Raw genomic sequence first — 15674 nt, 5'->3', positions numbered from 1 at the left:
TCAAAACGCCCAAGGACCTGGGTTACCCGAGGCTGGACGCGGACGACGCCTACGTCGGTAACTACTACGAAAGAAGGCCCGGGCATCACCAACGCGAGCGGCTTGATCTTGTTAGGCTGTTCGTTGAAAGGGGCTACGTCAACATCAACCACATGTGGGGCGAGGGAGAAGCATCAGAAACCGTTGCCATGCTTGCTGCGACTCCGGCAAGAACGGAGAACGGGTCTGTTGAAACCCTCGAGTTAGTCAGGGAGTTGGGGGCGAATTTGCAACAGGTGAACTTGATGGGGATGAATGCTCTCCATTACTTGGTGAAACGATTAACCTCTCCGGGGCCCGATGGCACGCCGCGTACCGAGGCTTTCAACTCCTCGTCAACCATAAAATACTTGCTCCAGGACGCGGGACTGGCACTCGCCTCTATGGATGCGGAGGGCAGGACGGCACTTGACTATCTCCACGACGAGGTTCGCGCGATAACCAGGAGAGAGTTGAGGAGTCCAACCCGATCGGAACGTAAACTTTATTCCTGGGATCTGTTGACGGTGCAATTGGCAGAGACTATGTTGGATCATTCCCTTCTGTCGCCCGCGTCACAGTGGTTTATCGCGGAAACCGTCCGGCTGCAGGTGGCAAGGAGTCGTTTACAGGCGCAAAAGCAGCTGGTTCATGCCGTTAACACATAGATATTTTTATAACGGGTGGGGCCGAGGATAGAGACATCAGTTGGCCGGGGCAATGGCGTGTTAGATGTACAACAGCGTGGGGTTACGGATTGGCAGGCATGGGTTGTATAGTTGGCCTTTGTATTTGATGTGACGTACAACCGGTAGACCAGTCTCGGAGTTTACCATGATGAGCGCTACCAAACATCCACCAACCCGAGGTAGCACGAGCGACACTAGGATTATGAAAAGAACCAGTTGCTGGACTCAATTACAATAGCTCAGCTCATGAAAGCCCTACGTCTGTCTCTAGAAACCGACGAAAGAACACTAAGCATCTATCGCGACGACTTCGCCAGACTGCCGTTGAGGAATCCAAGCCCCAGGCATGTAATACGTCGGTGGTGGTGGGGGAGGTGGAGGGGGAGGGGGCGCCGTAGGTACCGTGCTCTGCTGCTCACCGCCACCACCACCACCACCACCACGAGCTGCAGAACGCTGCACACCAACCCCGCCCCGAAACCTAAACACCGGCACCGCCGGACCCATCACCCTTCTCCCATCCCCTACCACCACACCCGTCCCCGCCGCCCGCTGCTGCTGCCCCTGCCCATACCCGGCCCCTCCAACAACGGGAGCAGGCCCCGGCGTACCCGGCCTCCTCCCCATCACCCCCCTTTCAACCTCCTCCCCAACCCCCCCACCCCCCACAACCTCACCCCCCTCCAACCCATCCCGATCCCCATCCCTCGGCATCTCATCCCCATCCCCCTCCCCGCCCTTCACACCCACACGCACACCCACCCCTCCCTTACCATCCCCAGCGTCCCACAACCCATCACTCATCTCCCCCGAGCTGTGCGTCCGCGGCGGGGACAGCGGCACCGGCGTGGGCGCCTCAAGGACATAGCGCCGGGTGCGTGTCATGTTGCGGGCGCGGGTGCGGCGGCTGGAGGTGGCACTCTTGGGGTTGGGAAGGAGGGGGAGGCGGGTTGGCGATGTGGATGGGGATGATGAGGGGGACGATGGGGAGGGGTCGTCGGTGGTGGTGGTGGTGGTTGAGCCTGGGCCGGGTTTGGGGTGGATGGTGAAGGCTTCTGTGGTGGTGGTGCTGCTGTTGCTGGGGGGTGGAGAGTGGGAGGGAAAGATTGTCGGTGACAGCCAGGGGAGGGTGAAGGGGCGGTGGGCGAGGTGGAGGACGGTGAGGATGATGGCGCTGAAGAGCAGGCCCGTGGCGCAGGCGAATATGTCGGTTTTGAGGTGTGCCGTGGGAGTGCCGCCGTTGCCGCGATAGATGCCGACGGAGACGGGGATGCAAGCGCTCGCCCAGAGGGTGACCGTTACGTGGATTGTGAGGTTTGCCCAGGCGTGGAGCTGGTGGTGGAAGGAGGGGATGGGATGGTCGAGGTAGAGGCTTTCTCCCTTGTGGCAGGCGGCGATGTGGAGCGGGATGTAGAAGAGGGACTGCATGGACTAGTTGCAAGAGTTAGCAGACGCTCATGTCCCCGTGTTCAGGATGTTCGATGAACAGAAAACCCACCGCAAACATGACGAAGCTTTGCGCGATTCCCTGTCCAGGCCTTCTCAACATCTCACCGTTGCTGAACCCCACAGCGGATAGAGAAACGCCGATGATAGAGGCAACCGCAAGAGAAACCAGTGCCGCCAGAACCAGCTGGGGCAGCCATTGTGTTATATGTGGTCCACTGGAGCTCTGGCTCTCTGTTTTGCTTTCGGGTTGGCTTTCGGTGTACGTCGCTGAGGAGGGCATATCCGCTCAAAGCCTAAAACCACAAGACAAGAGTATTGCCGCGTTGGAAAGTAGAACGCGGCGTAAATAAAATGGGAAAGTAAATAATGCTGGGTACTCAATCAGGAAGCTAAGTCAAACACAAGAAGTAAACGAGCCATTGTCATCGACGTCAGGCGTGGTGAAAGGGGAGGGTGGGAGGGCAGCATCCAACCTGTACAGCCATGTCGCGCAAGTAAGAAATAAAAGCAATCCCCAGCCACTGTGATAAAGTGCATTCTTTAGCAAGGCGGGAAGCCTGGGGCTATCCAAGGGGTTGGGGTTCTGAAACTCTAAGCAATGTGCAGACCGAGACATCGATGGAATGCAAACTGGGGGAGAGACCGGACCGCCACGCGGAAACATCCTGATAACGATAGCTCCATTCCATGACTCTAAATCGGAAGACAGAAACCTGCTAGAGCTAGACAAACCAAGATTGCAAGAGGCAAAATGTGATGGAATAGGCAAAAAAGGAGGGGAATACATATCGTGTAAATAGGTTTCTAATAGGAGCATAACAGCCGACGAAACATTACAGCTCGCAACTTGCCGCCAACCCCAGACGCAGGCAAGGAAATCTCTAATAGTCCTCGCCGACCCTGGCGCTCTTGTCACCAGCCCATCCCTCGCGCTCAAAGTAACGAAAAACCAGATGATAGTCGTCAAACTCGTGGATGATGCGATCCATCCTGCGGTATCCCTTGATGCCGTCCATTCGCTTGTCAACACCAGCCCTGGTGGCCTGTTGAGGGACAGCCTCGTCATCCGCCGTCTTATTCTTCGTCTCAAAGAACGTCACGGTGAAGCGGCCGGGCTTGAAGATGTCCACAACATGCTGGATGGTGTCCGAGGTCCGGCGCCCATTCTGGCCGCTCGGGACGTTGGTCTCGAATGACGCGTAAGAGCAAATCGGCTCCGGCGTCACATGGACTGTCCAGTAGTGCGCTGGCTTGTTGTCGTTCGCCTCTGCGCCGGCGTCGGGGGCAGGAACAACTCCGTTGGCCGAATAACCGCAAGGCGAGAACAGGTAAGCATCGATGCGCGCATCCGGGTAGTGCGAAGTAGGATACACCTGGGCGAGGCCGCAAGTGTCGGAAACAACGGTACCAAGAGCATGGCCCTCGGTGGTCATCGCCTCACCGGCAGTCACATCGACCTCGGCACTTTGGCCTCCCGCGAGGTCAGACTCTCCGCAATTCTCAAACACATCGACAGTCGAATCGATATCTCCCAGGCTACCGAGGGCGGCGCGACGAGCCTCCTGAGCCTGGGCAGGCACCTGCTTGCTGGCGACCGCACTCGCCTGCTCCAGGTAGAACTGTTTCGCAAGCTCAGGATCAAGATCCATCATCAGGACCTCCAGGGTCTCGTCGGCGGGGGCATCACCGGCTCCGGACACATGCGGGACAATGCCGGTCGGGATCTTGCGGGTGCGAGTCGGGCTGCTGGCGTTGCTCGAGCGGGGGGTTAAAGGCGGCGTCAGGGCGGAACTGGTCGGGGTCGTCATGTACAGATACCAATGGTCGGCGTTCATCCTTCCAACCATGTAGGCGCTGCCGTTCTCGAACGTATCATCCAGGAACTTGACCTCCTGCTTCCAGCTCGTGTGGGGCCCCTGCTGGCGGTCGGGGAAGAGGAAGTTCTTGCGGCTGTAAAAGACGCGGTGCGGAGTGGCGGCGACATTGATGTCCTCGGTCGAAGCCGCATTGTGGAAAGGGAAACCAGCATCCACAGCAGCAATGCGCAAGAGGCGGCGCAGTCCTAACAGCAACGTAGTCGTGCCGCACGTCTTGAGAATGAGTTTGTGCGGGAAGACGAACATGCTGGACTCGGAGAGGAGGTACGCGTCAACGTGGTCCGACTTGACAATTGAGAGGACCTTGCAGTTGACCATGTCAAGCATGCCCTCCCAAGTCGACGGGCTCACGGCCTTCAACCCATTGTCCCTAGCGGTGGGGGGGAGCGCGGTCGGGCTCGGGGCGAACCAAACCTCGAGGAGCTTCTCGGGGCCCTCGAAGGCATTGGTCGAGTCGAGATCGGCGGCGATATCGTGGTTGATTGTCAACTGGAGGCTCCCAGGAGCTGGGGAGAACGTATAGTTGTCGGGGATCTCAAGGTTGACCATCGTTGATCGCAGAACGATGCTGACCGTGCCGTCTGTGACGAGAGCGTCCGCGGGACACTAGCTGCCGCTCAAACGAACCTTGCGGCGTCCGTTTGAGAGAGTAGGCCCACAGGAAGTGGTGTCCTCAGGGATGCTGGCGGAGCCAGCTACAATATGCAAATATGAGAGTCGAACGTCGCCAGGGGACGTTAAGGGGGTCGGCCACGGACGGTGTAGTGGAAAAACTTGGCGAACGGTATGTTGGGCTTGCGTCTCGAGTGGGCCGTTTGGGCCGATACCTTGGTGGTGTTCGGAAGGAGTGTGGTGTCGAGGTAGAACGGGGCCAGTGGTCGTTGGCTAAGGGCTATTCGGTGACGCTGATTGTTTGGCGGGTGCTATCTAGGCCTAGGAAGAGGGGAGTCAGTAACAAGAGCATGGAACGTGTCCCGGAGACGCACTTTGCTGGCTTGGAGAGGAATCGCAGGAGATCAATCGCGGTCATTGGCTGGTAAGAGAACTTGTTGGAGCAAGGCCCTGGTTGAATGCACAAGAAACAGCGCGATCGAACAAGCGGTTCTCAGGAGGTGCTCAGCATGGCAGAGTCGGGTCTTCTCCCGGTGCGGGCTTTTGGAAAGCCGGTTGGGTCGCGGGCAGGGCTGTGCGACACGAATGATCCTTGGAAACGCACCTCGCTAGGGGGTTTTAATTGGAGTCTATTCGTTGCCCGCGGAGGTGACAACGTTATCCAATACGAAGTAAATGCTATGTTCCTCGACAGATACAGTTGGTGAACAAAACAACACAATCTTGAGCTTTTGTGATAATATCCTTTTTTTTTCTCGAGCTGTTGGATCAAATCTGGGAGGTTTGGCGGGGCAGGAAAAACCCTCGCCAAGGAATAGCGGGGTTTTCCGATTCGTCCCACCTCGTCCCACATCCAAGGTTCCAGGGGATCTGTGATACGCGCAACTTGACATCCTGGCCGATCTTTCATGACGGAGAGCTCCCGCCTAGTATGCTTCAGGGCTGGGTAATAGCAACAGCAAACGGCGGGATGTATATCGTCGCGGTTGGTTTTGTGCTCTCGTAATTCCTGTTCACATTTTAGGTACCGAAACAGAGCGACAGGGCCCAGGATGGATGATGGATGCAGCGCTAACAGCCCCACAATCCCTGTTCTCAGACTTCCCATGAATACCAGCAACGACCATCACCAGGGACGGAACGGGGGCGTCTGACAGCGTGGGCATTCATGGAGATTACTTCACAGCGTCCGACCTGCCATCACAACTTACTATGTACGACTTCAAGATGAATGCTTCATTACATTTCCAGTTATGTCGAACCCGGGATTGGCAGGATACGCCACAAACTCGTCGTAATTGGAGCTCTATTAATCTCGGGACCTTAATTTGATGTTTCTGAGCCCGACATAGCAGATGCTGGAGAATCTTCAGCTAACCTGTACAAACTATAATCCTCAATCGTCACTGAGCCTCAACCTCGCTCATTCTCCCTTGAACTCAACAACCTCCCCTGCTTGGATCTTACGGACAATGTCATCCCACGGGATTCCAAAATCCATTTCAACCCGCTTCATCCCAGCAAGATTCTTGATCTTCTTGGCCCCAGGGCCCCCAGCTTGATTTGGATCCGCTCCGTGTTGCAGGAGCAGCTTCACCAGCCCCGTCCGTCCCCTCTTCACGGCATCATAGATTGGTTTGGTCCCCCGCCCAACGTTTGGATCGGCTCCATGTTGAAGGAGAAGTTTCGCGCACTCCATCCTAACCGATGAGAAATTGGAACCGGATGCTACTACCGATTGCAGAGCAGTCAACCGCTGCCCGTGCATGGCGTTTGGGTCGGCCTTGTATTCGAACAGTAGTTCCGCAATTTCTAGTACATGTTCGACTTCTCCGACACATTCGTCAAGCGGCGAATTGTGGGAGGAGCCCTGACATTTATTCGGATCACCACCATTTTCGAGGCTAATCCTAACCACGGCTGGTGACCGAGACCGGACAGCGTAATGAGTCGCCAGGGGATATGCTTCCGGCCATGGAATATATGACTTTATCTCAGCGAATCGACGCCTTGCATGCCCCACGGTCGCATTGGATAAGTGTCTTGCGCAGAAGATGGCACTGGTGTCGCCGTTGCGGTCATCCCACGTACGGGGGATCATCACGCCACACTCCTCCACCAAGAACCCCATGAGTACACCGTTCCAACGTCTTAAAGCTCGCACCACAGCGGAGGGAGCCTTTCTCAAGATATTGTCGCCGTCTTGTGGGAGCCTACAAACTGATATGATGCTGGCGCCACACAACAGTAGTAGCTTGATGTTTGGCAAATTTTCGCCTTCAATAGCTGCGTGGAGCGCCAGATCCTTGTAACAGGTGAATGTCAAATTAGCGTCACAAGGCAATGGGCGTTTGAAGCTCTCCTGATCAAGCAACCATGCAAGAACGTCTGGAGGTGAATTCCAGCCAGCCTGTACAATGGTCTTTTCAGGAGACCTTGCAAGAACGGGCCCCGTTGCAAAATCTCGTACCGCATCAAACTCTCCGTTCACCAAAGCCTCATGGAGGAACTCCAGCCGGACTTGTTCCGGTAAAACCGCCAAATTGGTGGCGCCACTACTGAAGTCCGGCATATTCTGCATTTCGTGAGCGTTTTTGATGTGACGCGAGAGCTCATCGCTCGATCGAAACCCCGTGTTTGCGAATAGGCAATTTGGGAAGTGACACGGATGACTCGGGGAGTGGATCTCGAGATGGTTGAGGAGAGATGTCGAGGTTTCAAACCCACTGGTATATGCGCTGCAAAATGCTTTACTGCAATGGTAGAGTCGTGGTCCATACAGTCGTTTCACTGCCGAACACAACCCACACCCCGGATCAGGATCCGGGCCGTCACACACCAATTGCCCCAAGTGTCGACGAAACGCTGCCAGTGCGGATAGGACGACAAGTGGGTCGTTTTTGGAACTGTCGGTGGCCTCTGAGAGAGAACATTAATATTTTCACCATGGATACCTAAGCATATAAGGTGGGTAATCAAGGTAGGGCCGCTAGATTGCACATACCAGCCATGTCCACCATGCCTATTTTAACACTTGTCAAAAATGACAATGTACTGGCGAGACGGCGTTGGAGAAGCGGATCCGCCTGGAAAACCTTGAATTCGTTGATGAATGGCTCCGGGGGTGCTAGGTAGTTGAAAATCCGATTCTGCCGACACTCGAACAGTTCCAGTTGGTTGAGAGCAATAGATATCGGTTCCGTAGAGTCGTCGTGGGTTTTGTTCGCCATCCACCCCTTGATATGGTCCATGTATTGTAATGCGGCATATTCAAGGAGAACAAAATCTCCGTTGAGAATCTGGCCGTAGATATCTCCGGCTTCCGAAGTCGTTGACAGCAGGCTGTCGAGGGACGTGAAAGAAAGGTATGTCCCGCATGTCAGGGCAGCATCCAGATGGGCATCTGCCATTTTCAAAAACTTGTTGCTTTGCTCGTGAAGCAGGTATCTTCCTAGAGTTAGCCCGCCATCCATACTCTCCTTTCGGAAAATGGCGCCTCACTCTTTAGCTGAGAAGTGGGTAAACCGCACTACTCCATCCAACACTTCAATGATGGGACCGCAATCGTGCCGAATGTCCCGGTAATCCTTTCGGCCTCGGGTGAAGTCGTGGGCTCCAACGTCAACCGCAAGGGCCTGAAGCAACTCCTCTTCCCGAAGCGGCCGCGTGGCGCAAGCAATCCACATTAGCATTCGTCGGATGACGCCCCAGAGGTTGTTTGATCCCCCTTTTTTCTCAATCCTTGAGATAACCCAGCCGTATCTGCCGTCCATACCGTCAGTCACCTCGTAGCGTTCGTGTGGTGCAAGAACTAGGTACTCACGCTTTATCCAATCCACCGGGAAGGTTCTCAACCTCGGCTTGAATCTCCTCTGCTGTTCCAAGATCTTTTACAACGTGGAGTACAAGTTGGGCGTATAAGAACATGCCTTTAACAGAGTAAATAGCAACTCAGGGGTATTCGGGGTCGTCAAACTTACTGTCAGACTTATCAACGATCGATTCCAGCGCGGCCCGAACCCTGGAACGGACTTGCTCATTCGCACCGTCGAATCGGAGAAGAAGGTTTTCCGTCTCGGAGTGGACAAAGGTCTGAATGTCCTGATAATTGTACTTGTCGATGCGAAATGCAGTGGCCTGGCCCTTCACCACTAGGCCGATGTCTCGCGCCTCCCTGCTGCTAATGAGAACCTTGGTCTCAGCACAGCGCTCTTTGATATACAACACTGCAATAAGCAAGTCTCTGCAACAACTTTCCTCGATCTCATCGAGGCCATCTAGAACAATGTATGACGGCCCAATGCCGACAAGAACCCTGCACAGGATCTCCATTACGAAGTCCTGGTGGCGCAATAGTTTCCTGCGGTCCGGGCTGGAGTGGTCAGGGAGAAGCACCTGCAAGGACGGGACCTGCTCAAGAGCCTGAAATAGCATGGAGTGGAGAACGGCGAGTGTTTTGCCGGCCGACTGGTTATCGTGGGCGAAAAACGTAAACAACACACATTGTCCCGTCCGCTGCAGGAATTGGATTATGATCCCAGCAAGGAATGTTTTTCCTGTTTTGGTTCAGCACCGAGCCATTCCATTCAATTTTAGGGCTTGGAAACGTACCAGCGCCGGGTATTCCCCAAAGCCAGAAACATCGAACTGTTCGATCCAATGGATCCAGCCACTTCATAAACATCTCTTCCCTGTCAAGCCAACTACCCGATCCTAGGGTCGCCTTTCGGAGAATATGGTCCAGCTTCTCGTAGCAGGTGTCAGGGTTTATCTGGTCACGAATTGCGCGGAGTTCTTGGTAGTCGCGGAACTTCTGTGCACGATCGTACTCGGCCAAGGACAGATTTCTGTCTTGTTGAGCCCGGACAATGTCTTCCAGAGTAACAGCCTCCGTCATTAAGGCCTTGTGGCTTTGCATGAGTTCTCGAATCTTGTCAACCTTGGCTCGAACGCCTGGCCAGAGCGGCTTCCAGATGATCCTCAATCCTGGGCTGTTCTTTAGCATTTTGCGATTGCAGTCAATGGTACTGGGAGGAGACTGACTGTTGTTTGTGACAAAGTTCAACAGAACCGAGTACAGTTCGAGGATATCCTCAAAGAAGAGCAGGAGTATCTGCCGAATAACATCGTTTTGGGGAAAGATTTCCTTGTACTTTTTGAAACTCGGCAAGGCCAGTTGCATCTCGCCCAGTGCGTTGACGATGTTCTGGAAAACCGTCGTTAGGGAACTGGCTGCCTCCAGTATGATTTTGAGGGGTCCCTGATACGGGTTAGGCGCAACACAACCACAACCTGGAAGAGCGGACAACCGCACTTACCCATATCAGACACAGGACATCGGGCTTGAATTGAACAAACGTATCAACGACGCTGCTATAATCCTGGAGCACAGTAATGAGGGGAGTGATTCTCGCCAGCCAGTGAAAAGTCTGTGTGTCGGCCCGTTGCTGTTGAATGGCGATCGCTGCATCAACCACGTCGTCGGCACTGGCAAGTTGGGAGAAGTCAAACCCTGGTTGATTCCCTAGACCCTTGAGAAACTCATTTTTTGCCGCGAGAAAGGCTTCTTCCACTCGAAGTGATGAATTCGTGGGGGTGGCCATGGCTGCATCGACATCGGACGTGGCTGAACGGAATGTCCGAAGCTGGTGAAAGAAGAAACGGCTGCAGAGATGGGAGTTTGTGATGAGCTCTGCTGGATGTCTGACGAGCTATTCAATGGTGCCTTGATGTCTCGGGTCTGGATTTGGGAAACTGCCTTGTCTGGTCTGTGGCCTGCATATGTGGGTGGCAGCCGCCAGCCGTCGTGCCCACCCACCCAGGTAATCTCACCTGCCGCATGAGTAGAGGCACACAGCAGATGCGGAAAGTTCTTGTGGGAGGGGTATGAATTTTGCTAGAGGAACCAAGATTCTGTTCGGAAAATGGTGGGGACGGACTAGAAGAAGGTAAAGGCCGGCGATGGCCGGCGAACTGTATGGGTACGAGGTTGGTTGCTGGTCGAAGGGACGGCAATCGACTTTCGAGTCATAATAATTAAGGGGCGAGATCTAACTGTGCGGTTTTCTTTGTCGCAAGTTGGCAGAAACAGCGTGGTTGGACCCCATTGTTACCAATTATGAGTGTCGAGAACAGTTTACCGTTCTTTGGGGTTTTTCATTCTTTTGGGCTGCTGGTTCCAGTGGCACAGCCCATAGTTGGTAACCAGATTTGATTCTACTCACTCTCGGGGGTTTGCTGTCTAGCGCAGGGGGATATTGCTGCGTATATAAAGATGAGCACAGAACAGCAAGGGGCATCCACCGGACACCCTGGCATACCAATTCGAGTTGTTTCAAGTTTCAAGCTGTTCTTCGGACAGGACAGGCACCATGGCCGTACGCCCAACTCTCCCGTACTATGTCCCCCGAGAGCAACTCCCGGCACCGTTCCCGTCCGTGGCTGAGATTCTCGCCTCGACAAACTACCTGGTACGGTACGAGGCGGCTCCAATCGTCCGGGTTGGTGAGCATTATGTTGTGAAGTACGGGAAGAAGGTCAGCCTCCAGGAGGGCGAGAACATGCTCTTCGTCCGACGGTTCTCTCATATACCCGTTCCGACAGTCTACGCATTGTTTTATGACAAGAAGACTGACAAGAACTTCATTGTTCAGGAGTATATCCCTGGGAAGCTCCTCCATGTGCTATGGGAAACCCTTTCCCACGACGAGAAGAAGAATATCTCTCTACAACTCCGGAAACACATGGACGAGTTACGCCGCATCCCGTCTCCGGGCTATTACGGGGGCATCTGGGGACAACCGGCGCTTGATTACAACTTCAGGGGCGTGGAGCCGCAGTTTACGGCGGCACAGAAAACTGAAGAGTTTTGGGCCTTCGGCTTGTGGCGCGGCCTAGGACTAAAATTGAAGGACTGGTCAGAGCCCCGGGTCACGCGGATGTTGTACCCCCTCTGGAGTTGGTACCAGAGCGTTTTCCGGGGCCACGCTTCGGTGTTCACGCACGGAAACCTTTTCCCAGGGAGCATCATGATCGACAACAAGACCGGGAATGTAGTGATCATCGGCTGGGAGCTGTCGGGGTGGTACCCTTCGTTCTGGGAGTATTCCTCGGCCATGTTGCTGTCTCAGTACCACCACGACTGGCCTTGGTGGATCCCGCAGATCCTCGACGAGTATCACGCCGAGTTTTCTTGCATGTGGGAGCATCAGCGATTGACATTGCAATTCTGAGGAGATTGGAGGTTTGGCGTCGCGGCAAGGTGGAAAGTGGGTGTAGTTGTTTCTTTCTTTTTTTCTTTTCTCTGGTCCTCGTCATTCGTTTCAAAGGGTACAGAACTCCCAAACTTCACTCATTGAACCATGTTTGATAGATTGAATTGAATCACTAAAAGCGAACGCACTAATTCCTCACTGCCTGACCTTGATTTGTTTTATCTCATCCTTACCTTAGGCAACTTGAATTATTCTCATAAACGCACTTTCATCTTTCCATTTCTTCCCAGAGACCTGCGGAAACAAATCCATCACATCCTTACGTCTCACTAACACGTGGAGTGTGTCTGCTGCGGGTGTGGGTAAAATATTCTTTAGTTGTCTTGTATATCAGGTCCGCTCGCTGAAATTGCCATCAAGCTCGACCACTAAGCTGTCGGTCATGTCACGATGTGCTCGCACGACACCCCTCATCACGAAGAAGCGCAAAGTGATGCTCCATGTGCATTGCGGCCGCTACCTTGTAATATCGGCAATGATATCGGTCGTGATAGGACCGAAGATGGGGGCAAGAGAGCAGCTCTTGTACTTATGGACCAGGAGCCGGGAATCCCGCGTCTCGTCATCGTTAGCCGTGGCTTGGGTGGCTGAAGACATATCCTGCCCATTGACCGCGGTGCCTTCTGGATACCTCGGACTTTTCCCAGTCTCAATGAGCACCAAAAACTGAGGATCGATGGGGATGCGCCCCAGAAATCGGACGTTGAAGTCCTTCGCCATAACCTCCCCGCCACCGCTCATGAAAATGTTCGTACACTCGCTGCAGTTCGGGCACACAAACCCGCTCATGTTCTCGATGACACCGAGCACGCGGATGCCTGTCTTGGTGCAGAAATTGAGCTCCTTCCTGACGTCAGCCGTGGCCACGGCCTGGGGCGTCGTCACGACCACCGCGCCGGCGAGCTGTTCCGGGTGTGCTTTCTGGAGGAGCGTCTCGGCTAACGATATGTGTTCGTCGCTCGTCCCAGGCGGCGTGTCGATCAAGAGATAGTCGAGTTCGTCCCAGAACACGTCCGACAGGAACTGCCGCACCATCGCTGTCTTTTTGGGCCCGCGCCACACGACGGCGTCGCCTCGTCGGGGGAGGAGGAACCCAAGGCTCATGACTCGAAGTGAGCCGATGCCCGTGGAAGGGTCGGCTTCGTGTACGGTGATGGGCAGCCATCCGCCTGGGGCTTGTGTAACTTTCGCGTCTTCGATCCCAAACATGCGCGGTATTGAGGGTCCGGTAAGGTCGACATCGAGGACACCAACGGAGTGACCTGCTTGAGAAAGCGATAATGCCAGTTGCGTTGTTACCGAGGACTTGCCGACGCCTCCTTTGCCCGAAAGCACCTGGGTGGGTTGGTTAGGATATCACTGATAAGAGCTGGGCGAGGGTGGGGCAAAGGAGTACTCACCAGAACGATGTGCTTGATTTTGGAGAGCGACATGGTGACGTGTAGCTTCTCGAATAGCGAGTCGGTGGGTTGATGGTCGGAGTATTCGGAAACAATATCCCTTCCCTCAAGGTGGTTGCGGGCTTCCCATCTCAAATGCTGGCATCCCGCGGGATGACAATCTCGTTCTTTTTTGTTAGAAGCTGAGCAATTGGCCCCTCCATCGGCCTGTATCGGCGTGCTTTATCAGCAGGTGGACCTGCAGCCACATTCCGCAATGATGCAAGCTAAAAAGCGCCACAGCAATAAACGTCAACGACATGCTTGAAGAACGTTCCAACTTTGTATATAACAACAAAACAAATCTGATAAACCCCTGGGACAGGGAATGTCGGCATACCCTCAAACCTTATCCAAACTAGTTCGCTGCAAAGTAATGTGGAACCCTCCGGAGCCGTAAACGTCCAAGATCCCAAAATTCCCATCCCAGCTCCCGTCTGCCAAGGCTGGATACCTTCCGCTGACTTGCAGGTCTGCCGGTCGTCCAGGGGCTTCGTCCCATTTTAAATTCTTCACTGTCCAAATAACGTGATCCACCCCCAAGCGACGCACACCCCTAAGCGACGCACTTTTCCACAACCACACGACAAGAAACATTAATTACACCACCACAACGCCGGTAATACACCGAAACTATACAGAGTTATATACATCAGACATTACGACATCTCCCTGACACGTGCGCGCATTGTGCCCGGGCTTTCCACACTTGCCACAACGCCGTGGAGCCGTCTCTGTTCGAGTCCGCTGACCACCATTTTCCCGGGTTTCACGCTCTACCTGTTCCTGCACCTCTCTCTGGGCTAATAGATCATGTGCATCTCCTACAGTAAGTGATCCTCCAAGACGCACACGTGTTCTTTTGGCCCTTCGCCGCTTGCTCAGTGCCTCATTTGCCTTCTGTAAGGTACGTATCTCACCCGTCATTAGGGCAACCGAGTGCGCCAACGCCTGCGTCCCCTTCGCAAGCTGGTCGACAGCAGTGAGAATTTGCGTCGGCGAGCTTCCCTGGTGACGGGCAATCCGACTTTTGATGTACTCGGATTGCGAGACAGCCTCTGTTGGGTTCCGTGGCGTCTGGGAGGACCAAGGATCGGCAGCGGCGGAGGGGGGACCAATTGATGTTGGCATCCGTAACTTGACATCCAGCTTGGATATCACTGAATCGGGGTCAAAAGGTACTAGACCTGCACCTCTGAAACTTCCTTTGTTGTTGCTCTCGGTCATGGCGGCAAAGTGGGCGGCTTTGAAGGCGAGGAAGAACTCGACCTTGGTGATGTGGTTGATATGCGCTCTGACGAAGTGCTCGATTTGCCGACCGTACGCCGTTTTCAGGACACTAAAACACCCAACATCGAGTGGCTGGGTTATATGGGATGAGTGAGCCGGCAGGCTGATGGTGACAATGTTGTTCTGCTTGCAAAAGGCTTCGAATTTGGCCGACAGGTGACTCTCATGCCCATCAAGCACAATCAACCGATACACACCCTTCGTACGAGACTTTGTGTGCTTATCAAAGTGTTTGATCCATTCTAGGCCGGTCTCGTTGTCGGTCCACCCATTGGAAGTTGGTTTGATAGCCCAGTCGAGCGGAAGGTTGCTCTCTGTGTACCAGTTTGCGAGGTGGTACATGCCTTACACGATCAGAAACGGCGGGAGGCACCACCCTTCGCCATTGATGCACTCAATCGCCGTTGCCCATTCCCTATTGCCAGGCTGAACTGCCTTGCCCCTTCCACGTCGATCAGCGCGTGTCACTACCATAGACGCGCAGATAACGCCCATCATAAAGCCGGTCTCGTCGAAGTTGTAGAGGTCGCAGTCGTGGATGCCGTACTTCGCTCTCATGTTGTGCACAAGCTTGAACCACGCGCCAATAAGCTCTGGATCTTCGCAGAGGGCTCTCTGGAAGTCGTATGCGCGATTGAAACGCGTCTTGAGTTCTGGTTGTCGCTTGACGAACTTTTCGGCCCAGTGCTTACCGACACGTCCGCCGTCGCGTTGCGCGAGTAGCAAATTGGCCATATCTTCAACACCAGCGTATTGGGGCGGAAATCCTCGCGCATCTAGGTCCAATATATATCGAACAACTGCCTCCTCTTCAATGGCTGTCAATCGATGAGCTGCAGGTCGCGACTCGGACTTTGGCGTTCGTCCGTTCATTCTGTGGCGGAGCGTAGCTTCGGGCACGTTGTAGATTGCTGCAGCTTTCCGGCGACTAAGTTTCTGGTCTCGTCGAATAGCTTCAATTGCCAGGATAACCTGGCTTTCTTTACAGCGAGTTGCCATTGCTGGTCGCGGAGAAATGCTGTGTAG

At 54.3% G+C, this 15674-nt stretch overlaps 7 protein-coding genes across 7 annotated transcripts; 1 reads left to right on the top strand and 6 right to left on the bottom strand.

Annotated features, from left to right (window-relative positions):
- Positions 1-995: 995 nt before the first annotated feature.
- On the bottom strand, positions 996-2607 carry F5144DRAFT_641991 (uncharacterized protein; the record flags this gene model as incomplete). Its single annotated transcript, XM_066792788.1, has 3 exons — positions 2206-2607; positions 1481-2138; positions 996-1153 (listed from the first exon to the last, which is right to left on the bottom strand). The coding sequence occupies exons 1-3, from the start codon at positions 2434-2436 to the stop codon at positions 996-998; spliced, it is 1047 nt and encodes a 348-aa protein (XP_066646739.1). The 5' UTR covers positions 2437-2607.
- Positions 2608-2996: 389 nt separating this feature from the next.
- On the bottom strand, positions 2997-5007 carry F5144DRAFT_124711 (S-adenosylmethionine decarboxylase). The gene has a single exon (XM_066782239.1). The coding sequence runs from the start codon at positions 4580-4582 to the stop codon at positions 3038-3040; it is 1545 nt and encodes a 514-aa protein (XP_066646738.1). The 5' UTR covers positions 4583-5007; the 3' UTR covers positions 2997-3037.
- Positions 4834-5860, bottom strand: F5144DRAFT_124722 (uncharacterized protein). The gene is made up of 2 exons (XM_066782240.1): positions 5020-5860; positions 4834-4966 (listed from the first exon to the last, which is right to left on the bottom strand). Exon 1 carries the CDS (start codon positions 5751-5753, stop codon positions 5139-5141), a length of 615 nt encoding a protein of 204 aa, XP_066646737.1. The 5' UTR covers positions 5754-5860; the 3' UTR covers positions 4834-4966; positions 5020-5138.
- Positions 5861-6194: 334 nt separating this feature from the next.
- Positions 6195-6608, bottom strand: F5144DRAFT_454434 (ankyrin repeat-containing domain protein; the record flags this gene model as incomplete). Its single annotated transcript, XM_066784958.1, has 1 exon — positions 6195-6608. A coding segment is annotated over one exon (414 nt), but the record flags the coding sequence as incomplete, so codon positions are not given.
- A 383-nt stretch (positions 6609-6991) lies between these two features.
- F5144DRAFT_641977 (uncharacterized protein) lies at positions 6992-10233 on the bottom strand (the record flags this gene model as incomplete). Its single annotated transcript, XM_066792787.1, has 8 exons — positions 6992-7393; positions 7650-8092; positions 8147-8407; positions 8469-8574; positions 8626-9201; positions 9257-9568; positions 9674-9905; positions 9964-10233. Coding segments are annotated over 8 exons (2602 nt in total), but the record flags the coding sequence as incomplete, so codon positions are not given.
- Positions 10234-11016: 783 nt separating this feature from the next.
- F5144DRAFT_484811 (kinase-like domain-containing protein) lies at positions 11017-11877 on the top strand (the record flags this gene model as incomplete). Its single annotated transcript, XM_066785467.1, has 1 exon — positions 11017-11877. The coding sequence occupies one exon, from the start codon at positions 11017-11019 to the stop codon at positions 11875-11877; it is 861 nt and encodes a 286-aa protein (XP_066646734.1).
- Positions 11878-11993: 116 nt separating this feature from the next.
- On the bottom strand, positions 11994-13731 carry F5144DRAFT_527419 (cytosolic Fe-S cluster assembly factor CFD1). Its single transcript, XM_066786855.1, has 2 exons — positions 13320-13731; positions 11994-13254 (listed from the first exon to the last, which is right to left on the bottom strand). The coding sequence occupies exons 1-2, from the start codon at positions 13350-13352 to the stop codon at positions 12376-12378; spliced, it is 912 nt and encodes a 303-aa protein (XP_066646733.1). The 5' UTR covers positions 13353-13731; the 3' UTR covers positions 11994-12375.
- Between the last annotated feature and the right edge of the window lie 1943 nt (positions 13732-15674).

Source organism: Chaetomium tenue, assembly GCF_020726465.1.
Source record: "Chaetomium tenue strain MPI-SDFR-AT-0079 chromosome Unknown F5144scaffold_2, whole genome shotgun sequence".
In the NCBI taxonomy this organism is placed as follows: Eukaryota; Fungi; Ascomycota; class Sordariomycetes; order Sordariales; family Chaetomiaceae; genus Chaetomium; species Chaetomium tenue.
Note: the sequence above shows the minus strand (reverse complement) of the source record. Positions and strands in the feature narration are given on the sequence as shown.

Bases quoted from the DNA above. Each gene is read 5' to 3' on its own strand.
- F5144DRAFT_527419 (XM_066786855.1), bottom strand. From the start codon at position 13,352: ATGTCGCTCTCCAAAATCAAGCACATCGTTCTG. The intron at 13,255-13,319 runs GTGAGTACTCCT...CAACCCACCCAG, and splicing joins AAATCAAGCACATCGTTCTG to GTGCTTTCGGGCAAAGGAGG.
- F5144DRAFT_124722 (XM_066782240.1), bottom strand. From the start codon at position 5,753: ATGGGAAGTCTGAGAACAGGGATTGTGGGGCTGTTAGCGCTGCATCCA.
- F5144DRAFT_124711 (XM_066782239.1), bottom strand. From the start codon at position 4,582: ATGGTCAACCTTGAGATCCCCGACAACTATACGTTCTCCCCAGCTCCT.